Raw genomic sequence first — 27020 nt, 5'->3', positions numbered from 1 at the left:
GTTAGTGTTAGTGATGTGACGTTCTGTATCGAGGCTTCAAAGCTTGTGTCGAGTAATGGAGGGGGCGTTTCCGCGATCCGTGTATCGAGGCTTGCTTCATTTATGGGAGGAGCTGAAAATGATGACGTCCGAAGCCTCGCTGCCCGGCTGTACCATGTGACTGGTTAAGGAAGTGGTTCGAACTTTGCCGTGAGCTATGACAGAAATATAAACCCCTCAGACTTCATTCAAAATGTAGGTGTTTGATGGAGAGTTGTGGTTAGTGAGAGTTTGGAGGTTTATGAGAGTGAGGAGAGAAAGTCAGGAGAGAATGGAGCCAGCTAAGAAGAGGAGGATGTCCTCCCCTGTGTGGGAACATTTTGATTTTATTCCTCCCAACAAGGTATGTAAATTTCTACAGAAGATGTATTTTCATAATACTGATGGTGCAATACAATTTTTGTTAAGCTGTCTTTACTTTTGTACAAGGTGAAGTGTTTGCTATGTGCCAGGGAGCTGGGATATAACAACAACACCTCATCCATGCTTAGGCACTACAGAGCTTTGCATGAGAATAAGGGGAACACCGATTGTGGAGCAAGACCAGGTGAGCCATCAAATGCAATGATAATATAGCATGCCGTAATGTTACTAAATGATATAACAACCAGGGCTTCATCAAATAGATGAAGCCCTGGTTAGCATGGTGATTGAGGACTCCCAGCCATTTAGCACTGTGGAGGACAAAGGATTTAAAATATTTGTTAGATCATTAAATCCTAGCTATGTTCTCCCCACTAAAAAGGTCATAAAAGCAGTGAAAATTTAGTTTTTACAGAATAAAATGTGAACAGGCAGGACTGAGGCTCAGTCTGTAGCTGTCCATACCTCAATGTTACAAAAGCACAACCACTGTCCACACCCCAACCACACCTCACCTCACAGTAAATGATCATTTCCATTTTAAGCATTTCCTAATAATGATTTTCCATACTGCCAGTATAAATATACACAGTATACTGCCATCACTACAATATACATGTTTTACACACTCCTTTTGTTGTTGACATTTACAGGCTGTGTGCAAAATGCACACTCTTCAAATTCATGCCAACTAATATTTTTACGTCCAGTAGATGTCCTATTAGAGCAAATGAAGCTTCAAGACGCTTTGCACTGGAGTGAACCAATTGGATGAAAAGCTTCAGTGCTTCATGAAGCTTCATCTGCCCATCACTAGTTAGTGTAAATTAAATCTAAATATTGGAAGCTGCTTCAACAGTATTAAAAACATATTTTCATTAAATATATTGTGGCGTGTTGGGGGAACAGCTAGTTCTCTCCCATCATGCCTTGGGACATGTGCTGCTGTTTAGATGTTCTTGTTTTATTGTTTATGGTTACGTTACTTTTAACTGTTATCTTGAATGTTGTGTTTACGCTGTGGTGCAGAGTCACTGACAGTTGTTGTTTTGTAGAGAGAGTGCTGTACCATGAGTGACTTCTGTTGTGCTGTTGTTGAACCTTGAGGCACATTGTAGCACCAGCAAGTGTTTTAATAAAGAGCTCCCCCTACCAGCTTGGGGTTGAATAACAAGTTCAATCTCTCTCTGTGAGCTTCTTTGTAAAGCTTCCCCTGCATGCCACATTTGTGTCAGAAGTGGGATTCCAAGAGCATAGCCACCATTGTGAAAGAGGAAGAGGAGCTTATCACTTGCCTGGAAGCAGTGAATAGAGCATGATCAAAGAAGCGAGGAGAGCCCTGGGCAGCAGCAAGCAAGCCAGGGGAAAATCTGTGGGGCTTACCAGATGGAGCCTCACACCCCCACCCACTGGGAAGCTGTCAGAGCCACCAAGGCATGCTGCAGGCTCCAAGACCACAAGCAGCCAGCCAGCCTCCACTCATGGTGATGCCTGGGAGCAGCACATCCTCATTGCTGGCAGCTGAGGGGGACAATGCCAACTGTCTCCAGGACCAAGTCCAGCCGCCGCTGCCATCAGGGGCTCCTGTCCGGGGGAGCATGAAGCTCCTACGCTATAATGGGGAGGCACCTCCAGAGACCTACCTTATCCAGGTACAGCTGGCTGCTCAGCTAAACGGATGGTCAACAGAGGAGACAGCTGTCCAAGTTTCCCTTGCCTTGGAAGGCAGGGCCCTGCAGATCCTCACAGATCTTCAGCCAGAAGAGCGTTTAAGTTGGTCTGCTGTTGCCAGAGCAATGCAGAGCAGGTTTGGCCCCCGTACACATGCAGATGATGCCCGAGATAAACTTGCTAGCCGCCCACAGAGACAAGAGGAGAGTCTGGGTGCCTATGCTGCCGACCTATGTCTTTATGCATGTAGAGGGTACCCTGCTTTTGATGCTGCAGCACAAGAAGAGCTTGCTCTCCAGGCTTTTGTCCGGGGTCTCCAGCCAAAACGACTACAAGAGCACATCCGTCTGCATGCACCAGAAACCCTGGTGGCAGCTCTGAGGCCGAAAGAGTGGAGCATGTGCTCAGCCCTGGCATAAGTCACCAAGTGCGCCAAATGGACTACGAAAGGAGCAACCAGGAGGAGGAGGCCCACCAAACCACCAACATACCACCCTGGCGATCTCGGCGAGGGAGCAGGAGGCCAATCCAGGGGTAACTGCCATTGGTGCGGAGAACCAGGCCACATCGCACGCTACTGTCCAGCACCAAGCCCACAAAGCCTGGCACCCCAGCTGCCGTTAAACTAAGGCGGGGTGGCACAACGGAGGAACTGCCCCCTGCCACCACTCTGTCCTCTGAATCACACTTGCGGGTTGGCCGGCTCGGCCAGACACGGGGACTGTATCTGGACTGTGACCTTGCCGGCACCACCTGTAGAGCCCTGATAGACACTGGATCCACGCTTTCCTTGGTACAGGCCGGACTCCTCCCTGGTACTGATGGCCCAAGACCGCAGGGTTGGCAGCCTACTCAGCTCCACATCACCACAGTCATGGGGGAGCGTGCCAAAGTTAGGGGGGAAAGATCCCTCCAGGTGACTGTTGCTAATTGCACTGTGGACCACCACCAGTTCTGGCCTCCCCTTCACCAGCAGTACCGCAACTGTCTACAGAGACCAAGCAAGCTGTCGAGGACCTATACCAGAGGAGCTGCGAGGGTCTCCAGGCTGATCAGCGACGGCAGCTGTGAGAGATACTTGACTTGTTTGCCGACATCTTTGCGGCCAAGGATGAGGACTGCATGCAAACCAGTCTGGTACAACACGACATTGACACTGGGGATGCACGGCCCATCCGCCTCCGCCCTCGTCGCCTTCCCCTTGCCAAGCGTGCCGCAGCAGAGCAGGAGATCAGGGAAATGGCAGAGGCGGGCATCATCGAACCCTCAAACAGCCCCTGGGCAGCCCCGGCTGTACTGGTTCGGAAAAAGGATGGTACCTGGCGGTTTTGTGTCGACTATCGTCTACTCAACAGCATCACACGCAAGGACTTCTACCCATTGCCCTGGATTGATGATGCCCTCGACGACATTGCTGGGTCCTGCTGGTTCAGTTCCCTCGATTTGCGCAGTGGCTACCGGCAGGTGGAGCTGACGCCAGAGGCCCGCCCAAAGACTGCTTTCTCCATTGGCCAGGGACTGTGGCAGTTTAAGGTGATGCCCTTCGGCCTCTGCAATGCCCCAGCCACATTCGAGCGCCTAATGGAGAGGGTTCTGGCTGACATTCCCCGCGACCGCTGTGTGGTCTACCTGGATGACCTCCTTGTCCATGCGACAGACTTCAAGAAAGCCTTGGCTAACCTGACTGCTGTTTTCCATGCTATCCGCCAGGCTGGCCTTCGTCTCCACCCCAAAAAGTGCCACCTCTTCCGAAAGGAGACGACCTTCTTGAGTCACGTTGTCAGCGGAGCAGGGGTTTCTACTGACCCTGCTAAGGTGGCTGCTGTGGACTGGCCCATTCTGGGCAACACTGCTGAGTTGCGGAGCTTCCTTTGGCCTGCCATCATACTACCAGAGTTTCGTCAAGGACTTTGCTACCATTGCAAGCCCCCTGCACTGGCTCACACAGAAGGGCCGGGAGTTCCACTGGAGTGAGGACAGTGCCGTGGCATTTGATCGGCTCCGATCTGCACTGGTTGAGGCACCGGTGCTAGCCTACCCAGACCTGCAGCTCCCTTTTGTCGTGGACACTGATGCCAGCTACACAGGGGTGGGGGCTGTACTGTCGCAGGAAGGCCCTGAGGGGGAGCGGGTCATCTCCTACTACAGCCATTCCCTCAGCAGACCGGAGAGGAACTATTGTGTCACCCGTCGAGAGCTGCTGGCCATCATCCTGGGTCTCCGCCATTTCAGACCCTACCTCTACGGGAAGAAGTTCCTCCTGCGCACAGACCATGCGTCCCTCACTTGGCTGCTCAGCTTGAACCCTTTAAAACCGGTCAGAGCGGGCACGCTCCGTTTTACGTAACTATTTTTAAATACCGGTAGCACTGCAACCACGTGAGCTAGCGCAATAATTTTTTTTGCATATGAAACCGGAGTTGTACTTACATCTTATGCCATCAGCTTGTCCTAGGTCACAGTTTCCTTCCACAAATAGCTTTGCAAAAACTGCATAAAAAGCACTTGCAGCAACAAAAACATAATATTCCAGAAACACACTTTGCCGGTCCGATCAGCTGTTTGTAACACTTCCTACGTCCATCAGCGTGAACTATCGCATGTCCGCCATGACCTGCCCAAAACCGGAAGTGACGTCATTTTCGCGGAAATGTAGTTTTTTACCATCAAGGCCTCAGGAGCTTATACTGGTGTTTTTAAAAGTATTGTTTGACTTTATGACTTTCTGTGTCGATTCTGGGATGCTTAGGACTCATATTGCACTGCTGGAAATAGTTTATTTTGATGGAGATGCTGCTTTTTTGCAAATTTGCATTATAATATTTATTTTCGTTTTTCCTGCAGTGTATAGAAATTGGTGTATTTCAAAAATAAAACTATGAAGACACTCAAAATAAATTTCGTGTGGTGGGAAACTATTTTGTGCAACTTTTTTGTACAGTTTTGAGGGATAAGCCTCTTAAATTTCTCTAACTAGAAATATATGTTAAAAAACAAAAACGATTTTCAAATTTTTTGTAGTTTATTGCACTTTTTTACAATTTATGTAATTACTATGCACTTAATGCATACATATTATAAAAATTTAGGCTGTAATGGTTGTATTGATGTATAGCAACTTGAAATGCTCCCAAAAATGGCTCCACAGCATGTAAAAATATAATATAAGCTCTGGCGGGATTGGTTCTATGGTAAGTCTTAAAGGGTTAAAGAACTGGAGGGACAGCTAGCCCGGTGGTTGGAGACGTTGCAAGATTACCACTTTGAGGTTCGTCACCGGGCGGGACGTCTCCACACCAATGCAGATGCCCTCTCCCGACGCCCTTGTGAGGAAAAACAGTGCAGGTACTGCCAACACTTGGAGGACCGGGAGGGCATGACTTCAGTGATCACGTCACCCCAGGGCGGCCCTGAGAATGACTCTGTTCTGGGTGGGCATTGTGGCAGTCTTCAGGTCCAGTCCGCTGCAGGGGATACTGAGGGTCTGGGGGCCATGGATCCCCAATAGCTGCAACACGACCAGAACCAAGACCCTGCCCTTTCCCAGGTTCAGTGTTGGATTGAGACCATCATGGCCAGAGGTATCTGCACTGGACCTCGAGACCAAGGCTCTCTACTCCCAATCGGCCAACCTCACAAACCGAAACGGCCTCCTCTATCGCCGCTGGCAGGCTCCCGGGGGTCACCGTGAGGTCTTCCAGCTTGTGGTACCTCAACAGTTGCGGTCCAGGGTGCTCCAGCTGGTCCATGGTGCGGCGGGGGCAGGACATTTTGGAGTTACCAAGACTCTGCAAGACTCTGCGGCGACTTCGGTCTCGGTTCTACTGGCCCGGGTGTCGCCAGGACGTAGAGCTCCATGTCCATCAGTGCGATGCCTGCACAGCTCAGAAAGGGCCTTCCCAACCCTCTCATGCCCCCTTGCAGCAGTATCAGGTGGGGGCCCCCATGGAGCGGGTTGGTGTGGACATCCTGGGACCCTTCCCCACCACTGACCAGGGGAACCGCTACGTCCAGGTTGCCATGGACTACTTCACTAAGTGGCCTGAGGCCTATGCAGTCCCTGACCAGAGTGCTGTTACCACTGCTGAGCGTCTGGTCAACGAGATGTTCTGCCGGTTCGGGGTACCAGAGGAACTGCACAGCGACCAGGGCCGGAATTTTGAGGCTGCGGTGTTCAAGGAGGTCTGTCAGCGGCTGGGTATCAGAAAGACCCGGACGACGACACTGCACCCCCAAAGCGATGGGTTGGTGAAACGCTTCAACCGCACCCTGGCCACCCAGCTTGCTATCCTGACCTCCCGCCAGCAGCGTGACTGGGATCAACACCTTCCCCTGGTCCTAATGGCCTACCGTTCTGCAGTCCAGGAATATACTAAGTGCACTCCAGCGGCCTTGATGTTCGGTCATGAGCTTCGTACTCCAGTGGACTTGGTGTTTGGATCCCCCCCCCCCCCCCCCCCCCCCCCCCGAGCAGGAAGTGTGCGGGGACCCCGGGTTGGACTACCTCCACAACCTCCTCGCCCGGCTCCGAGAGGTGCATCAGTTGACCAGGCAGGCTCTCCGAGATGCAGGCTCCCGGCAGAAGCGAGCTAATAATATTATATTATATTATTAGTCTTACATCTATAACCACCTGCCTAACATTTGAATAGATCACATATTTAAAGAATTTCAGTTCAATGGTTCAATGTTTAGTTAATATGACTGTCATGGTCCTGGGCCGTTGACCCAGCGTTTTGTGTTTCATTTTGGTGTCAGCTTATGTTTTGTGCTAATTCTTTTGGTTTGGTTCTTGAGTCTTTTTATCCCTACCTTTGTCTTCCCTCTGTGCTCTGTTCGTGTCCCCGAGTCCCCCGAGGTGGTGCATCTCCATGCAGTAAAGGATACGCCGTCTATCGTCGTTCCTTACGTTGAGGACTTGCCCCCATGGCATTGCATGGGGGCAAGCATTTAAAGTCAGCATTTAAAGTCATCTTTTTTTTTCTAATGGCCATATATAAATCATGTGGGAGGATGTTTTTTGGGTTTTTTTTGTTGTTGTTTTCAGGGGTACCTCAGGGTAGCCGTTCAGTGGATTCGAACCCGATCATGGGGCAACCACTAAATTCCAACATCTCCCTCTAGTGGCCATATATAAAAAACTATATATAAACTTCAGCTTACTGAGAACAGAGGAGACTCAATTTTGCGTTGAACTAATGTCTGGCATGTCTGTGGAAATCAACATGAAATGTAATCACTTTGGTCAAACTCAGATGAAGTTAAAGCAGTGCTTATGTACGCTTATTTTGAATGTGTTCCTCCTCAAGTACTTGCACGTGTGTGTCACAGTTTTAAATGACAGAGTTAGAGGTTTTTGATGTTTTTTGGCGTGTGTCTTTCTAATCTTAAAAAAAAAAAGAAAAAGAAAAAAAAGCCAGCCCCCATCTCTGTGTTTCTACCAAAGCTGGTGCTCAGAGGAAGAGGGCGGGCTTTACTTGGTGTCAGTGACAGAAATGAAAAAAAGCTCAAATGAGTGAGAAGGACGATGAAGGAAACATCTGTGCTGTGTCTGCTCTGTAAGTAGAATCTCTGTGTTTGTTTGAATTCTTGTACTTTGACTGTCTGCTCTCCTGATAACTGATGATGGAGGAGAAGACATGAAAAACAAATCAGGCTGAATTCAAGTTCAAAACACCATGAGGACCAACTGCAGGTCTGAACTGACTCTTTGTCTTTGCTCAGGAGTCGAGGAAACACAGCAGGCAGTGAAAAGATCAAATCATTCACTCATTATATCAACACAGCTGGACAGTGGACACATGACTTTAATAAGTCATGTCAAAAGAAGTGAATATTTTGTGTATACTCAAAGTGTAGTCAGTAAACTGTAATGCTATTGCTGTAGGGTCTACCATACAATGCAAAGCAACTTAAGCCGATTGTTGTTGGGATTTGGCATAATGTATAAATAAAATAAAATTGAATTAAACATGATCACAGCAAGAGCTGCTTTATAGATAAGAACTGGGGAAGATAAGCATGAGGAGTCCACACTCTGCATACTTTTACATCAGTAGTTTGGATGCAGTGAGAATTGGTAATGCAAACAATATATATATATATATTTTTTTTTTTTTTAATTGCACTTTACAGCTCAGGAGACAGAGCGGTCTGTGGTTAGTGCCTGTGTGTTGCAGACAGAGAGCGAGCTGAATGCAGGACTTTGCAGAAAGACCTGAGCTAAAAGTGAAGGCTTAAATATAAACATGAGAAAATTAGAGAGCAAGGACACAACTGGACTGAAAAGGAGTTACAGGTGAACAGCAGAGAACAATCTAGAAAAGCGGAAGAAAAACTGAACACAAAGAGAGATGAGTGACAAATACAAGAGCAACATAATAAGTAAGAGAACACGGACACAAAAATGAAAAAAGAAATTAACTAACACAAGAGACAATACTGACTTCATACGGGCGATGCACAGAGACCACTCTCGGGCTAACATCAGTCTATATGATGTTATTTGAACGAGTTGACCCAGAATCTATGATTAGAAGATTTGATTTCTGTGTGTGTGTCAGCTGTTTGTGTGGAGTTGCATTTATGTTCACCTCAAATCAACCTGAGTGTCATTTCTCTTTAGTTCTGATCTCACTGCTGAGCTACACAACAAACCAAGGTCAGTAACCTTCTTCTGTCACAGTTTAAACCTGAGAAATGCTCACTGATATGACCTGATTGGGTTCATGTTTCACAATGAAACTAACATATAAAACTTATGACATAAGGGAATAATTTTGCCACGGTTTTGACAAAAGTAAAACTGTTCATCAGTTTTTCATTTTAACCCTCACAGCTCGTCTGACTGTGAGTCCCAGCAGCTCTCAGTTCTTCAAAGGAGACTTTGTGTCTCTGAGCTGTGAGGAGGACGACAGCTCTGCTGGATGGACTCTGAGGAGAAACACAAGCAAAGGACAGAGGACTCAGTGTGGAAGTACATGGGGAAAACCAGCAGGTTCTTCCTGTAACATCGGCATGATGATGCTTCATGACAGTGGAGTTTACTGGTGTGAGTCCAGAGAGGGCCCCATCAGTAACATGGTTAACCTGACAGTCACTGGTAAGCTGAGTGTGTGGAGTTAGTGTTGATGAAGCTGTGTGTAAATGGATGAAATGCTGTAGTTTGTCTCTGTGTTGAGGTGGATCAGTGATCCTGCAGAGTCCTGTCCTCCCTGTGATGGAGGGAGATGACGTCACTCTGCTCTGTAAAACAAAGACCACTCCCTCCAACCTCCCAGCTGCTTTCTATAAAGATGGCTCCCTCATCAGGAAGCAGCCTACAGGTCACATGACCATCCAGCACGTTTCCAGGTCTGATGAAGGCCTCTACAAGTGTGACATCAGCGGTCATGGAGAGTCTCCATCCAGCTGGATCACTGTCACAGGTGACACACTCACCTGTCTGTGTTTCTGCAGGTTTCAACATTCACAATGTGACGACAACTTAATGACTGTGTTTGCTTTATTTTAGAGAATCACACCACCACACCTCCACCTACATCCACCTCTCCTCATACATCCACACCTCCAACTACATCCACCTCCATCACTCTTCCTCCATCACTCTCTCCTCCTCTTCTCTCTGTGCTTTCATTTGTTGGATCAGTCTGTGTTGTGGTTCTACTGGTGTTACTGGTTCTGCTGGTGAGACGATGTGTTCACAGGAAACCTGAAGGTGAGACTCAGACTCCCTGATCTTTCATGTCTGAGTTTGTTTAGTAGAATAAATTTCACATTCATTATGATCATTAAACAAAACAAATGAAAATGGTGGGGATAGGTTAATTGAAAAATCTAAATTGCACATAGGTGTGAATACGTGAGTGAATGTGAGTGAGAATGGTTTTCTGTTTCCGTGTGTTGGCCCTACGCCAGACTGGCGACCTGTCCAGGGTGTACCCTGCCTCTCACCCTAAGACAGCTGGGATAGGCTGCCCCGCGACCTTGAAAAGGATAAGCGGAGGCAAATGGATGGATGGAAATTAAAAACAAAAAAAAAAAAAACAAACAGTAAAACCCAAGAGTCTTATGACCTCCTATGAGCAAGAGCTTTGGTGAAAGTGGGGAGGAAAATCTCCCTTTTATCAGGAAGGAACCTCCAAGAAAATCAGGCTCAGGGAGAGGCAGCCATCTGCCGTGATTGGTTGGCATGAGGGGAGGAAGAAAGGACAGAGACATCTTGTAGAAGAGAGCCAGAGATTCATAATGGCAAATATTTAAAAGTGAAGTATAAGCACATAGTGAGTGTAAAAGTTGACTGACACAGATACACTTAGTGCATTACGGTAATCTAGTTTTTCAGCATCACTTTGAGACAGACATGGGAGAAAGCAAGTAGTTGAATATGGACACCGAAGGATATAATCTGGTCAAAAATAACTACAAGGTTTCTCACAGTGTTCCTGGAGGCAAAGTTAATGACATTAAGAGTACATATCTGGTGAAATACCACATTTTGTGACATTGGTTTTGGGTCAAATCTGTTTAGATATTTAATTCGTATTATTGATCAGCTTGGATCATTTCAGTAGATCAAGAGGAAAGTGAAGAAGATGACCTCATCACTCATGTCATCATCAAGATATCAGCTCATCGAGAACAACCTGTCAAAGAAAGACGAGGTAATATTTTTTTCTTTATGGTGGATTGTGGGTCATTGCCCTTTCATGTGAGGTCAAAGATCTGTTTTTAATATTTTTTGAAAGTATATAAATAATCCTGTAAAGACTTTCATAAAGGAAGTATTGAAAACAAATAACGATGATTTAAAAAACGTGTAAACAGAGAGACATTTCAAGGAGAATTTCATATAAATCTAAATCTGCAACAAACATGGTTGCCCCGCCCCAAAAAGAGCCAGTCAGCAGCTGAAACTGGAACACATACTTAACAGAAAGATGTGATGTGAGATGTACTGGATGTATCTTATTGTGTCAAAGATGAACTTGGTAGTCTCGATAGCCAGGGATGGGTCGACCAGGGTCTCCGCTCCTGGCCACGCCCCCACAGCTATACCTAACCCCTACAGCTCCTCGTGTGGGTGCCGGGCCGACAAAAGTGTGTCTCTTTTTTGGGCTATGCCCAGCCAGGCCACATGGACCTCTTTTCATAAGAGTTGTTGAATTGCTCTTTCGCTGGTCCCTCACCCAGGACCAATTTGTTACAGCAGACCCTAACAAAGAGACAAAAAGCCCCCAACAACATAGCTCCTGGGATCCCTGGGACACACATCCACCACAAAAAGGCAACAATTCAAAGAAAATACAGTACTGATACAGTCAGGAGAGGTGGCGGGCCGGGTTGGGTATCTTAGCATCCCCTCAGCTTGCTGCCTGTACATTGGGGTTTTCTGAGGATAGCCCACTGGGTGGAGGCCTGAGCAAGACCCAGGACACGCTGAAGGGATAATATCTCTCGGCTGGCCTTGGGAACGCCTTGGTGTTCCCCGGAGGAGGAACTGGAGGAGGTGGCGAGGGAGAGGGAGTTCTGGGCTTCTCTCCTTAGGCTGCTGCCCCTGCAACCCGGCTCTAGATAAGCGGAAAAAAATGTGGCAGATCAGCAATTTTCTTTAGGGATTATTTGACTTTAACTAATGGCTCAGCCTCAAGTCCAGATGGCAGGTGTGTTGTGACACTCAGAATATTATCAGTGTTGTAACTGAGTAGTAGGAGCTCAGAGCAGCTCTTATTAGTCCCATATGTGTCTGCTGTTTGGTTTTTAGCGCATTTATTGTCACTATTAGACATATAATGAAAAAGAGTTCTTGTTTAATATAATAAAAACTTTTAAACTGTTTCAACGTTCTGCAAACTGTAAAACATCAGCAACTTCCGATAGTTGATTACAGTTCGTCTATAACAGATGAACGTTCTCACCACAGTTTTTACTGGTTTGTCTAATAATAGTGTTCATGTTGTGAGAATGTGTTTGCTTTGTGCTCTGTGGTGAAGAGTGTCAGTCTGCAGTGGAAAAAGACGGCAGCTTTGTGGTCGTCCACCTGCATCTTTCTCAGAAACAGCCTCCAGTTCTTTGTGGTCACTCTGTGTTTAACAGCAGAGGTGTTAAGATGAGGAAAAAAACTGTAAGAAGATGCTGCGGTTTATAAAGCAGAACATCAGTGGCATGTAGCTCCTCCTGTTCATGATACATCACATTTCTCAGGTTACTGAACCATGTGAAGAACAGAAAGAAAGTTCTTGTAATTTCTTCACTATATTGGACGATAAACTCCGGGAAGTGACACAAACAGTGTTTGGGGTGGACAAATTCCTCTGGTTGCAAATGTGACCCTTGCAATGGCCGGCACTGTCATGGACTCTCGTGATGAAACATTAGAAACAGTAAAAATGTTTTACTGTGTGTAGCTGCACTGGTGTAGTTGTTGTACCTTCAATGATTTTTGTTTTCATTTTGTAGATATTTATTTTGTAGTTGTGGTCTACTCAGCAGTGAGAAGTGAAGACGTCAGTTATGGACAAACAACCATCAGAACAAGGAGGCCCAGGTACAGCTGCTCTTTATCTTTGACTGATCATAGAGACAAGCTAGCTGCTCATCCTGTTTGCATCCATCATGCTAAGATAAGCTGATCAAACCTCATCCTGGATCAAACTCAGAGCTCTGACCCAGTTGAAATTGGACTGTGTGTGATGCAGAGAGGTGGAGATTGGAGGTCTTGACTGAACTACAAAGCTTGTAATCATGTTTCCTGTTGTTTGAACTGTGTGTGTTTCTGTTCAGACTTTAAACCAGAGCCAGACGTCGTCTACTCTTCACTGAAGTAGTCCACCAGTCCAACCACTGCATCCAGCTGCTGGTCTCTAACTGGTCCCCCAGCACCTCAGACCAGAGTAAAAAAAAAATAGATAAAACACATTTTTATATGTTTTGTGTATTTTTTATTGGAATATTTAATATTTTTTGTGGATAAGTGAGTAATGTACAGAGGGCCTATACACCAGTAAAGATTAGTTAGTGATATCATAATTCAGAATGTCTTTAGTAACAAACACATTGTGGTGATAAGTATAACAAAGTTAGAAGAGATGGTGCACAAATCTGCATCTGGTTAAAAGGAAAAAACACACAAACAGGAAAGAGTTTACCAGATTTGTGCTAAATGAAATAGCTGGGAGTGGAAATATGGATATTTACAGTCTTGTGCAATAAAGAATATGTGTGTTGTATCACAAGACACAATAAGACCAATGTGTTTCAGTGACTCATCTACACAGGGCATTTTGTAGAGGATATAAGTGTTGTGGCAGTTGTTCGGCTGGAAGCGACTCTGAGGACCAAATTTCAACTTTCTCAAATATGAGTTTGGACCTTAATCTCAAAATTGATAACGTTATTTTTTTTTCTTAATACTCTGTCATAGCAGCATGACAGTCGTACTAATCTATTGATTATACAAACCAATTTGTGCTGCAGCTATTTCCAGAAAGTAATCAATGTCCATTTAGGTAAGAGGGGTGAATTTAAATCTCAGTGGGTATAACACTCCTGTGACTTTGCTGGGGGCATCTTAAGATCACCATGGAGGATATGTTTTTAACCTTCTGTGAAAAGTAAAGTCTGAAATTCTGTGATACTCGAGGGGTCCTGACAGTGCTAGAGTTCTTCTTCTGTTCTGCACAACATTTAACAAAAGGTGAATCTGGTGAAAAATCAGTCACGTGCAATATTATACCCAGTGGATGAAGCATAATTTATGATCCCACAAATGTGTCTTTTCATAATTATGTAATGTTTCACTTTTACCTCATGGTGGCAGTGTTTTCACACTGAATTAATTAACATTTTGCCCTCCACACCATACAGATTACTGTTCACATTTTACTTCAAGATGTCAGACTTTAGTTGCTTTTTTACCTAAGGATTCGGAAGCTATTTGTTAAATATATAAAAGTAAAATAATAAAATAATGCTTTTTCTGATTCCAGTGAGTTGGAATAATTATAATTAGAGGTTACAAATGATCAGATAGCCATCACCTGGAAAGTTTAGTGTTGATTTATAGATTAATGATTTCCAAATCCAAAATCCAAATCTAATTTATTTATATAGCACATTTAAAAAATGGAAAGTTTCCCCAAAGTGCTGTACAAAAATAAAACAAGATATAAAACAAAAGATAAAACCATTCACACGCACATGAAGGGGAAAAAGCATATCAACTCACACCAGTCTAAATGCTACTAAAAAAAGGTGTGTTTTTTTTTTTAAAAAAGAGACTTAAAAGCAAGAAGCGAAGATGCCTGTCTAATATTCAAAGGCAACGTATTCCAAAGTTTGGGAGCCACAATTGAAAAAGCTTGTTCTCCTCTAAGTTTCAACCAGTTTTGGGGACAACCGAAAGCAGCAGGTCGGCTGATCTAAGGTCCTTCAAACCTTTAGATCAGTGTTCCAACTGTGGTTGGTCAACAACATCAAAGGCTGCCATAAGATCTAAAAGCACAAGGATTGCGGATCTTGCAATCATTTGCTAGAATTATGTAATTAAAAGCCAGTAAAAGTGTTGTTTTAATGGAGTGTAGATGTTTATAACCAGACTGAAAACCCACCATTAGTATCCAAAAACATAATCAGTTGGGAAAAAAAACTTTTTTTTCCAATAGCTTTGAAAGGAATGTGAGTTTTGAGTCTAACATTTGAGCAAACCGAGACAGGGGTCAAGGTCAGTTTAAAGAGTGTGCCCCTGCTGATGTGTAGGGCTTTCTACAGACTGTACAAGGTTAAAAGATTGAATAAGATTTAAAAACTCCTGAGCAAACGATCCATCAGGGGAACAGATGTGAATATTAAAATCACCAACTATTAAAATCCAATCCCATTTAGTCACAATTTCAGCCAAAAACATGAAAAGTAATTTATAAAATCTTTGTTAAACTTAGGCAGATGATGGATTACTGCACACACAACCAGTTGAGAGCCTCCCAGTTCAAATATGAGAAGTTCAAAGCTGGAGGGGGAAACTGGTACATGGAGTTGTTTGCAGTGAAAGTTATTTTAAAAACTCAGTATTCCTCCTCCTCTACCTGATATCCTTAGAGCATTAAGAAATGAGCAGTCAGAGGGCAAAAGTAGCCAGCAGGCTCACCTCCACCCAACCCCATCACAAGAACCAGACAAGAGGCAACAGGATCCAGGAGATGCCCTGGGATGGAACAGACAATAACCAACTGGAGCAGCCGCTGAAGAAACACTAAGGCAAGGTTTAAACTTCACCAGCCGACCAGTACGTTTACGGCGTTAATGACGGTGTGTCGGGGCAGGTGGAAGCGCTCCACGTAGCAAGTAAGAACATCAGCCAGGGGCGGTGGATACCTTGTTCTTAACTCTTTCTGATTAGAGCTTTCAAAACTTATGGCAAAAAACTGAAGATCCAAAAGTTTTGGGGCATTCATACACCAGTTGAGAGTTGATTGGGTGGCAAGAACTGTCAAAAACAAAACAAACAATAACACAATTGACAGAAGCAGACGGCAAGCCACACACACTGGTGCCATCTTGATATTTTTTTTTCTGTATTTTGATTTTTATTGCTATTTAGTTCAACAATTTCCCCGTTGATCCACCAGGGGGAGCAGCTCATCATTTCCACAGCCTTGACTAGAAATCAAATGAATGCAGCACTAATCTACACAATCACAACAACAACTGTTCTGTTTCAAAACGTTTTGAACTGTGTGGTTTTATTGCTTTCAGGCAGCTGAGCTAAGCATCTTGTTAACAGCTAACCAGCTCTGTTTGCTCTACTGACACATGAGGTCACGTCACTGTCAGATGTTTCATGAACACAGAATAAAAATGGAGAAGGAAATAAACTTTGTGTGTTTTCATTTTGCTGTACAAACCAACAGCTCATGTGATGTGAAACAAAACACACATCTGTACAATAAACAAACACTTACTGCTGAACCAGTTTGACCAGGACACTGACACACAGACACACACAGACACATCTTTTCCACAAACACACAGCTGCTGAGGATTTGATAAATAATCAGGATATTATTTAAATAATAATCAATAGTAATAATAAGTAATTGGAAAATTCTATCTGCCTTTTTGTTTTACTTTATTCTGAAACTTGTTCTGAGCCACATTTACCACATTTCCCACATGGTCATATGAGCCTTCGAAGTTTCCCAGAATGCACTGGTTTACCCTGGACTTGTTTCTGTTCCTCACAGATGGTTCAGTTTATTAAAACTTTGATAAAAATGTTGTCTCTAGATTGTGACAGTTGTAGTGGGTGCTGTAAAAAAATATTAATTTGGTTTGAGCTTTTCATAGAACTTAATTCTTTTTTTTAATTTTTTTTTTAGCCATTGAAATTTCATAACTTATGAAGTTCTGAGGGAACGAATCGTAAACGGTAAATGGTTCTTTTAAAGCACTTTGTACTCGGAGTAGAGTAATGAATGACATCCATGACACAGACGACACCAGAAACAACTGTGGTGGTTTTAAACAGAGTAAGTGTTTTATTTACGTTTTCCATTCATGTTGTCTGAGTATGTGATCAGACCTGCTGGATTTATGATCTTTTTTTGTTTGTTTGTTTGTTTGTTTGTTTTTTTCAAATGAAAAAATACATTCACTCAAGAGAGTGGATGCATTTTGAACAGTCACTCTCTTGGGGTTTATTTTTTTTCCTATTGCATGTGAAGAATTAAGAAAAGAGCCTGTTGCTCTTGTAAATAACCGTATTATACAGGACATTGTACATGATGTTTAGGTACATGTGACATTTGAATTTTACTCATTAGAATAAGTTGATTTCAATTCACATACACTACACAGACAGGATGTTGTTTCTACACATCAACCTGTTTCACTGAGACAAGTTCACTTCCTGTTACTTTGTAAGTGTAATTGTTTGTTAAATATGCGTATGTAAAGCTGGAGAAGACAGGACTGTGGTTTCCAAAATATTACTATGGTCTTCAGTGGATTAACAGATTGGAGACTAAAAGTGGACAAAGCTCTCCAGAACAGCTGTGGTTTTATGGTTGTGACAGCTAATATTTTATTATGAAGCACTTATATGTAGTTACACAAAGTTCTTTTTTCATCAACATTTATGGGAAAGTCAACCAAGTAGCTCAAACACAGATCCCTTATCTTAATCGGTGACTTATTTAAATCTGAATTTAATCTTAGTTAGATTGAAACTCTGTTTCTGTTTTCACTGAAAATACAAACAGTCTAAGACATTTAGAAGACAGCAGATTATCACAACTAGATAACAGAGGAATGTTTGCTTTACTCTGATCAGTTTCTCTGTTTGTGGGTTTTTTTGTGTTTGTGTCTGCAGGCAAAATTTAACTGTTAGGAGTAGGAAGGTTTTATTTATGCCAGGTCCACAGAGGAATAAAATCCATTTTTTTAGAATCGTTTCTAGCCATTAACATACATTTTAACTTCATTATAAAAGAGTAATCATATAAAACATATACATAAAATATAGACTTCACCTGCATATAGTCTTTGTGCTCTGGGTCAAAGTACAGGTGGAATTACACATTATTACTCTGCTGTTTACAAAAGAACTTACATTTTGAGATATCTTTATTTATTCATTTATTTATTTATTTATTTTAATACGTCTCCCTGGTCATGAATATAAACATCCACCAGGAGGTGCTGCAGCACCTGCTTCCCACAGTCTTGAGCTAAAATGTGTTCCTATTTTATTTCCACAGACTGAATAAAAAGAAATGACCCAAAATAATTTACTGACAAGAGGAAGACCATAAAATGTTTCCTATCTAATCTTCTCTCACTGTCAGCACAGAGAAAGGAAGTTAATATTTAATCATTTCTCTTTGTTACATTTTAACTTCTCTTCAAATTTCATCAAATGTTCCCTGCTGGATTTTGAATGATCATGTTCAAATATTTCCTCAGAGGAGGAAAAATAAACAGGAAACAAATCAAACTTTTACATTTAAGGAAGCTGGAGGTTTAGTTTCTGTTTGTTGTCTTTAGCAAACTTTCTCAGATGATCATTTCAAAGGAGTTACTGATCATTTAATTCATTCAAAGTAAACAATAAGAAACTCGTCAAGTATTTAGTTTACCATCAAAACAAACACTAAATGGAAGAAAAATTTAACTTCAGTGAAATTTGAAATATTTAGATCTGTTGGACAGGCAGAAATAACCACAGGTGTGTCAGCTTTGACCTCTAAAATGATTTTACATCCAGACGAGAACAAAACAACAAAATAAAAAAAATGGAGCTCCAAGTTCAAATAGAGCTGATGAATGTGCTGAACACCAAAGAGGAAATCTGATATGATTCACACACAGACACATGATTTTACTGCTGAACCAGTCGGACCAGGATACTGACACACAGCTATTTACCATCAACACAGTGGTGCTGAGGAGCTGATCAATAATTTAATCATTGAATAAATGACCTTGATTTATTGGTTTTACACATCTTGCATTTAAAAAGAATATTTAACGTTTGTACAATCTTTTTTTAAACATGTTGTCTATGAGTTTCACTTTAGTAAACGTATTTAGTTACTGCAATGATCAGTTTAAGTTTTTCTTTTTAAATGAACAGTTTATGCTGGATCTCAGTGTAATGTTAAAATAATTAGAATAATAATACATGGACCTTGTTACTTTGAACTAATGATTCTAATATTCAATAACAGGATGTTTTTATTGTATTTGATTCTATCGTATTCTAACAGACGGGCAGGTGGAGCTAACCACAGCTATGTTCGCTCTAACAGAAGCTTTAGCTGCACTGAAGTGAAATCATTTCACAGTCAGACAGACCAGGAGCACAAAACAAGAACAGGACAGGAAATAAAAGGTGGGGTTAGAATTAAAGCAGACAGAAACAGTAACAGATGCATCTGTTGTTTGTCAGTAAATGTGAGCGACACTCTGACAGGCTGTAACTTGTGCTGGACAGTCTCCTGTCCCACATGGTGATACGCTGAATTATCAGAGCACAGATCAAACATCCAGAGCACCTCTGCTTGTTCCTGTTCTCTACATCACAGACATGAACCTGCTGAAGTTTACTCACATCATTATACATCATACTGATCCTCACACACTGAACAGAAATCACATTCTGTCTTCAGACTGTGACAGGTGGAGTGGGTTTCCAGCCCCCACCCGTGTGTACTTCAAGGACCTGAAATATTTATTGTATTTCAGGGTTTCATTAAGTTATTTGACAGAAAGATCAGCTGACTGTGAGGGCTCAGAGTCAGCTGTGACTTTGTTTTTGTGGTATTTGTTTGTCAAATATGTGAACTCACAGCTGATAGGTGGAGGAATGTGGTTGCTAAGGTGACGCTGTGGGTGCTGATGTCATAGATCTGAGGTGTGTCTGTATGAAAACAGCTGATAAGGAAATACAGCTCAGTTTGTTCTCTGGCTGTTTAGTACAGAGGTCCATTTTTATTTATTTTATTTTTTACCTTCTTCGCTCTTTTAATTTTTTAAATATTTTGCTTATCATTTTCATCATAATGATCAGAAAAGACTTTCAAGATTTCAGAGATTCTTTCAGAAGAACAGTAAGTGTTTAAAATTATAATTTAGAGTTTTTAGGAACAAAGGTGGAAAAAGTTCTCTGTGGTTTTATGGAGGCTACAGCTAAATGCTGCCTCCTCCATTGTACAATATAGATTTTTATACAGTGACGTCATTTTGAAGTCCTTTGGCTGATGATGGTCTTTAGTATGTAGCTGATGATTGATGATGAGAGAGGTTATGTTTGTGTTGTTCTGTGGAGATCATTCAAGAACTGAACCTGTTAAACACACAGACCTGCTTTAGATTTCACTGCTTTAGTTATGACGCACTTATTTAGGATCATCTGACAAAACGATTGAGGTGTTTGAACCAGAGGCTAAAATCTCTGTGTTTGTCTCTGCAGGTGAGGTTTATAAACCAAACAGTGTTTCCCTCTGACATAAAGAGGAATAAACATCCGTCTGGTTTACATGTTACTTCCCAAACAATTAGTTTCATTTTGAATCAGTTTGTTTGTTTGTGTGTAAATGTCATGTGGTTAGGTGAAGTAACGTGAATTTACCTGCTTGTCAGCGATGCAGTTTCCAGCACAGAGACAAAGAAGTGTAATCTGTGTGTCAGTGTGATGTGTTGCAGTTTAAGGAGTCAATATAATAATAATAATCCAGGGATGGATCTACAGAGGTGGCATGGAGTGGCATGTGCCACCCTAAAATGATCTCTTGCAATCCGTAGTGCCACCGCATGAAAATGTAATTTATTAAAATAAGCCAGTATCAACACTTTGAGCCTAGCTACTATTAATTAATTTCATTAAAATTATATGACTGTATACATTTTATAGTGTTTACCACCAACCTGGCTTTATTTCTTGTTGCACAAACTATCAATAAAATATAAAAATGGTGCATAGCTTGCAGTCTGAACTCTCGAATGGAGACTCAGGCTGTATGTTGTTTCAATGTCAGCTTAAATCTTTCATGTGATTTGGAAGTGTGGCCTGTCCTCCACCCCAGATGTTAATAAAACTCACCTTCTGCATTTCAAGATTGTAATAATCAACCACCTGTGCTGAAATCTGAAATACCCATGCCGTTGTATAAAGAAATGTTTTTGATTTAGTCAACCCGTTTTATTTCCATTCCACCCTAAGAACATTTTTTTCTAGATCCGGCCCTGTATACAGCTACAAAGCTTTTAGTTCAGTGTGTACAAACAGCTGCAGGAAATGGATTCTGTTCTGTTCTTCACTCATCACCTACCTGACAGCTGACACCTCACACCTGTTTCTTACCTGCATCATCTGTCGGAATGAAAGTTTGTCTGAGTGCTTCTTGTAGGTTTTTTTTTTTTTGATCTACAGTAAACATAAATTACAGAGTCGGGATTTATGAAGGACGGGCCTGACACGTAACTTCGCTGGTGCCGGAAGTGTGCGAGCAGACTTCAGAGCAGTGGCAATAACAGCAGAATCAAGCCGAGCAGCCTCGTCGCTGAGCTTCTGCAGCTGTTTTATAACCTTCAAAATCCCCCTGAGTCAGCAGGATCATTCACCACAGGCCGGGATTTGAGAGGTTTCCACTTCAAAGCAGGCCTGATGGGAAGTTTTCTCCTGGTGTGAGAAACAACGGGAACATCCATCCAGTTTATTAAACACGTATCCAGGCTCGGTGAGGAACCCATCCCAGCTGCTCATTCCAGCCTCCCAGTGAAATACAGCAGGTTAGAAATGTTAGCTTCTTACGTGGTGATGCTGGGTATCCTGAGTATCCTGTATCACTAAAGCTTGTTTCTGTGTGGTGTTTGTGTTTGTGTCTGTAGGCAAAATGTAACTGTTAGAAAACAAACAGTGTTTGTCTGTGAAGAAGAGAATTAGCCTGATTTACACATTGATGTCTATCAAAGATATCATTGCATTACATTTCACTGCTTTAGCTATGACGTAGTTATTTATGATCTCGATACAGGCCAACCTACCACACGTCATTTTATCGCGACTTCTCTTTTGTCCTTAAGAGATATCGAAAGTTTGAACGTGTGGCTGAAAAACAAATGTTTCAGCTTTATTTAAACCTCAAAGTTAACCTCATGTAGTCACGTTTTAACTCAGGTTCTGTTATTAACTGAAAATACCAACAGACTCAGACTTTTAGAACAAACTAAGAGTCAGATTAGCAGAAACAGAAAACACGGAAATGTCTGCGTCGCTCTGCTCGACTTTGCTGTTTGTCGGTGTCTTCGTGTTTGTCTCTGCAGGTGAGGTTTATAAACCAAACGGTGTTTCCCTCTGAGATAAAGAGGAATAAACATCAGTCTGGTTTACATGGTACTTCCCAAACAATTAGTTTCATTTTGTTTGTGTGAAAATGTCATGTGGTTGGGTGAAGGCACGTGAATTCGACCGCTTGGTCAGCTGTGACAGAGACAAAGAAGTTTAATATGTTTGTCAGTGTGATGTGTTGTAGTTTTAGGAGTCAGTATACAGTTAGGGGTGGGTCTACAAAGATGGCATGGAGTGGCATGTGCCACCTCAAAGGATTTCTTGCCACCCTGAGTGCCATCATACTTTTTTATGTGACCTTGGAGTTTATCAAATTAAGCTAGCCTTATGTCGTCTAAACAATGCTTCTGACTTGTTTGTACAACCATTTAAAACTCAGGGATGGCAGAGGTGGCATGGAGTGGCATGTGCCACCCTAATATAATTTCTTGCCACCCCTAGTGCCACTCTAGCTTTGTATATCACAGTGTTGTTTATTAAAATGAGCTACTATCAACACTTTGAACTGAGCTACTATTAACACTGAATTTAAATTCTAAAACTGAATATATTCCATAAACTGGTGTATAGTTTGCAGTCCGAACTCTCAACACAAGCTGAAATAGAGACTCAGCGTGGATGCATGCTGTTTTGATGTCACCTTAAATCTTTCATATTACAGAATGTAACACCTGCATATGTGCAAAGAAATGCCTTTTGATTTTGCCAGCTAATTTGTTTTCCATGCCACCCTAAGCTTCCTGGCTAAGAAGATTTCATTACATCCAGCCCTGTATACAGATACAAAGGTTTTTGTTCAGTGTATACAAACAGCTGTAGCTGCAGAAAAGTCAGCATGCAGAGACTCACAGTGTCTGATAATGAGAGGGCTGGTCTAAGGAGCTTGCAAAGAAAAGTGTCTGGACTTCTTTAAATTGCTTGAAGACGTTTCACCTCTCATCTGAGAAGCTTCTTCAGTTCTAAGGTCAAATGGTGGAGAGCTCTTTAAACCCAGTGGGAGTTTCCCCCCTAAGAGAGACAAAGGACCCCCTGATGATCCTCCACCGAATCATATGAGCCAAGGTGTGAAAACGGGTATGGGTCCCAATCAGCCAGGCTTTCGGGTGAGCATATTGTGAAACCTACCCCTGCCCTATCATGTGATGTCCTGAGGTCAGATGGCCCAGGATGTGAGTGGGCGTTAAGGCGTCTGGGAAGGGAACTCAAAACTGGATTATAGATGACAGACAGTTGGTGTCGTAAACCACTTCCTCTGTTCAAAGATGGTCGCTCACAGTGGACATAGATGGCTTCTTTCACTCCTCTTTCAAACCATCTGTCCTCTCTGTCCAAAATGTGAACGTTGGCATCCTCGAAAGAGTGACCTTTGACCTTTAGATGCAAATTCATAACATACTTCATACCGTGTACACTATAACATACCATAATAGACTCATTTCTGTAATATACTTACATATCTATATTATTGCTAATATATATTGTAATATATCTATATCATGGCTAAAGCACTTATTGATGGATGCAAACTGCATTTTGTTGCCCTGTACCTGTGACATGTGCAATGACAATAAAGTTGAATTCTATTCTATTCTATTCACTCCTATTCAGATGAACTTCTGAGTTTTTCTTTCCAAGCTCCTTAGACTACGATAACCTGGATGACTGACAACCTTCATAGACAATGAGAGGCTGCTTTCTCTCACACATTATGTTCACTTATTATCAGCACATTTTTCACTGTATCAATGTATATAACACTGACCCTGCTGTTAATGTTATTTATTGTAAATGATGCTACAAGCAGTGACTGTGTGGTCGTCACTCTGATTGCCTGCTCTCAAAGTGAACAGTTGTACTTTGACTTTTTAACTTCTCTGCTCTGTGTGTGGATTTTTCCTCTTTCAGACCAGAAAATCATCACAGCTGAGCCTGGACAGAAGAACGTCACTCTTCCTTGTCGAGCTCCAAACAACAGCAGCAGCATCACCGGTGTAGAGTGGAGCAGAACGGACTTGGGAGATGAATATGTGCTTTTGTACCGGGATGAGCTGTTTGATCCAGAAAAACAGCATCCATCTTTTAAGAACCGGGTAGATCTGCAGGACAGACAGATGAAGGATGGAGATGTGTCTCTGATTCTGAAGGATGTGATGATTAATGACGCTGGAACATACGAGTGTCAGGTTTTCATGAGAGGAACAAATGTGAGGAAGAGAGCTAATCTAGTTAGTGACCCAATCAGCATCATCACACTGAAAGTTGATCCTCCAGGTGAGTGAGTAGAGTTGAGTGTGTGTGTGATCAGAGGTGAAGCTGCTTCCTGGTTGTTGATGTTTGTTTCTAAAGATGTTGTTGATGAGACTTTGTAGAAAGCAGCTGGTCTGAGTGATGTGATCAGAGTGCAGTAGATAATGTTTGACAGCAGTTTGAAGAGGAAATGGATTCTGTTCTGTTCTTCACTCATCACCTACCTGACAGCTGACACCTCACACCTGTTTCTCACCTGCAGGTCAGACAGGAGGATCCGTTGGACTCATCGTTGGTCTGATTGTTGCTGCTGTGGTTCTTGTTGCTGCTGGATTTTTCATCTACAAACATATAAAGAACAGAAATTTAATTTAAACTAGCATCCTGATGATCAACAAGTTTTAAATGTCTCAGAGCTTCTTACATGGTGATGCTGGGTAAGAGAAGCCTACATTAAGGCAAAAACCCGGAGTAAATCACACTGAAGAAACGTAAACACTAGAGTCCAAGCAGAAAACCAGAAGAGTTGCTTCATTCCAAAGAAATTCCACAGCAGAGAAAGTTTTAATAAAAACCTAACTGTCCCGCAAGAAGGAATAAAAATAGAAAAATGATTATTAAATATTGCAGGTTTAAAATAAATAAATCATATTCTCCAGCATCTGTGAGTCCCAAGAAATTAAACCCAAAGTTATCCAGGAAGGATGACTTAAAAAATGTAATCAGCAGGCTGAGAAGTTGACAGAAGATACTGAATAATGTTGGAAACAGTGTTAAATTCACTGTTTTTTTTTAATGTTTTTTTTACATCTATTGTTATGTATTTACTTCAAACACTGAGCATTATTGGTTTCTGATGTATTGTAAATTATTATTAATAGTAGTAGTCATGTTCAGTTTTGATGGTGTGAGGTTTCAAACACACACAGGTCTTCATCATTTGATTGTATGTTTGGTCTGAGGCAGCTAAATTAGTTTGTAGAGAAAAATGTATGCCAGATTTACTTTTGAGCTTCAACATGTTATACTCTTCACATTTCTGTGAGACAGGCATGAGTTCATATTTTCAAACAATAATTACGACATCTTAAAATAAATACAAATATATTTCAATTCAATGTTTTTCCAAACAACATATTCTGTTTCTGATTGAACTTGTTTGAAGCAAAGTTTTATTTCAACTGATGTCAGGAATTTAATTTGTTTATAGTTTGTTTCTCATCGGTTTTCAGAGTTCAGTGCCCAGAATGTGGGCGGTTCAGCCACTGTTTGTAAAATAAAACTTCTTCTGTGAGGTTTGAACCAAATGACCTCATGTGCAGCTCAACTGTTACATAATTACAGACACTAACTGATCAGTAATCAGTCTGATGGTGTTCATTTGGCAACTATAACTGAATGAATGTTCATGACACTGTCATGAAACCAAAGATAGAAATGTAACAGTCAGATGTTTCCTCTGATCTGTGAAGATTTATTGAACTTTTCATCCCATGAACACTTGTGTTGTTTGTGTTCTGGTTGTTACTGCAGTGGAAATATTTCAAGAGCTAATGATTTTTTTTTTTTTTTTACATAAATTAGTACTGAATAGTTGTTTTGAGTTTATTCATGTATTTTCTGTCTCTTTTATCTCCCTGTTGACATAATTGATGCAGGTTTTATCTCAGTAGGAGTCAGTCCAAATAGACCATGGAAATCATCCAAAATTATCACTCAAATAATCCTGAGGTTGTTTAATTGCATCACTCCCATCAGAAGAACAGTACGTGTTTTAAAATGACATATTTGATTTCCAGAACAGCTGTTTTATGGAGGCTCCAGCTAAATGCTGTCTCCTCCATAGTACAATATACATTTTTATACAGTGACGTCATTTTGAGGTTAGTGCCTTTGCCTCACAGCAAGAGCTGTGAGCTTAAACCTGTGACCTGAGCTTAAAGCAACCAGGTGATCAGGGCCTTTCTGTGTAGAGTTTGCATGGTCTACCCTTGTATGTGTGGGTTCACTCCAAGTACTCCAGCTTCCTCCCAGTCCACAGTCTGCAGGTCTGAATGGTTGTCTGTCTCCCCGTGTTAGACCTGTCTGGGGTGTGGCTGCCTCTGGCCCAGTGTTAGCTGGGATAGGGACCATTTAATTTAAGTAAACATACATTTATTGCAGATGCAAATGCTCAGTGTGATGTTCCTGCTCGATTATCACTGATGAGCTGCTTGTATCCATTTTAGCATTTTAAAGTCCAACATCTCCCTCTAGTGGTCATATATAAACCATGTGTGAGGATGGTGTTAATGTAAAATGTGAATCATAGTGTTCCAGTCAGTCATCAGTGTGTCTCTGCACAGCTGTAATTAAAATGTGTTCAGAGGGCCTCAGGCTGTGTCCCAATTAAGAGACCGCACGCTTGAAGTACGCATTTTGAGTGCGATTACATCACCGCCACGCGACGACGGCTGTCCCAATTCGAAGTGTACTTCAAATGCGTACTCCAAATGCGCCGTCGATTTCCCCAAATATCAAGTGTGGTCCGGTGCACGCTTCGTGGTCCCATATATCCCACAATTCATAGCGCGGTGGTGGGTGTGGATAATTTTGCCGCAAAATACCCCACAAGAATGGCCCTCCCCAGTGGCTGCAGCCAGACCCTTCTCCAAAATACGGCAGACGGCAGAAGGGAGCGGCCGAAGAGTGAACTGTCAAAAGTAAGTACTGAGTATGATGTCACTTATTTATGTGCGAATGTTTAATAATGGAGAACATTAAAACATTACTGTTGGCCACATGTCGGCAAAGTTATGTGACATTAGTGATGTTTGTACTTTCAGCGTTAACTTGGTTTTAAAGCCTTTACTTC

At 42.2% G+C, this 27020-nt stretch overlaps 2 protein-coding genes across 2 annotated transcripts in view; both read left to right on the top strand.

The window, feature by feature from the left end:
• LOC146389859 (low affinity immunoglobulin gamma Fc region receptor III-like) overlaps positions 1–12899 on the top strand; it is a 97248-nt gene extending 84349 nt beyond the window's left edge. The window contains exons 6-8 of the mRNA XM_084913646.1: positions 9615–9790; positions 10644–10736; positions 12856–12899. Coding sequence (XP_084769772.1) covers positions 9615–9790; positions 10644–10736; positions 12856–12899 — 313 coding nt within the window. The remainder of the gene's footprint in view (positions 1–9614; positions 9791–10643; positions 10737–12855) is intronic.
• Positions 12900–21378: 8479 nt separating this feature from the next.
• On the top strand, positions 21379–26970 carry LOC146389858 (coxsackievirus and adenovirus receptor homolog). The gene is made up of 3 exons (XM_084913827.1): positions 21379–21894; positions 23825–24190; positions 24429–26970. The coding sequence occupies exons 1-3, from the start codon at positions 21834–21836 to the stop codon at positions 24539–24541; spliced, it is 540 nt and encodes a 179-aa protein (XP_084769953.1). The 5' UTR covers positions 21379–21833; the 3' UTR covers positions 24542–26970.
• The last annotated feature ends 50 nt before the right edge of the window (positions 26971–27020 follow it).

The sequence above is a fragment of the Perissodus microlepis genome, chromosome 3 (genome assembly GCF_051167445.1).
Source record: "Perissodus microlepis isolate ML-2025 ecotype Zambia chromosome 3, ASM5116744v1, whole genome shotgun sequence".
Taxonomy (NCBI): domain Eukaryota; kingdom Metazoa; phylum Chordata; class Actinopteri; order Cichliformes; family Cichlidae; genus Perissodus; species Perissodus microlepis.
Note: the sequence above shows the minus strand (reverse complement) of the source record. Positions and strands in the feature narration are given on the sequence as shown.

What these genes read in the sequence shown, in the direction of transcription:
- LOC146389858 (XM_084913827.1), top strand. Translation starts at nt 21,834, where the DNA reads ATGTCTGCGTCGCTCTGCTCGACTTTGCTGTTTGTCGGTGTCTTCGTG. An exon ending in CTTCGTGTTTGTCTCTGCAG is followed by an intron (nt 21,895 to 23,824) that starts GTGAGGTTTATA and finishes TTCCTCTTTCAG; the next exon opens with ACCAGAAAATCATCACAGCT. An exon ending in ACTGAAAGTTGATCCTCCAG is followed by an intron (nt 24,191 to 24,428) that starts GTGAGTGAGTAG and finishes TCTCACCTGCAG; the next exon opens with GTCAGACAGGAGGATCCGTT.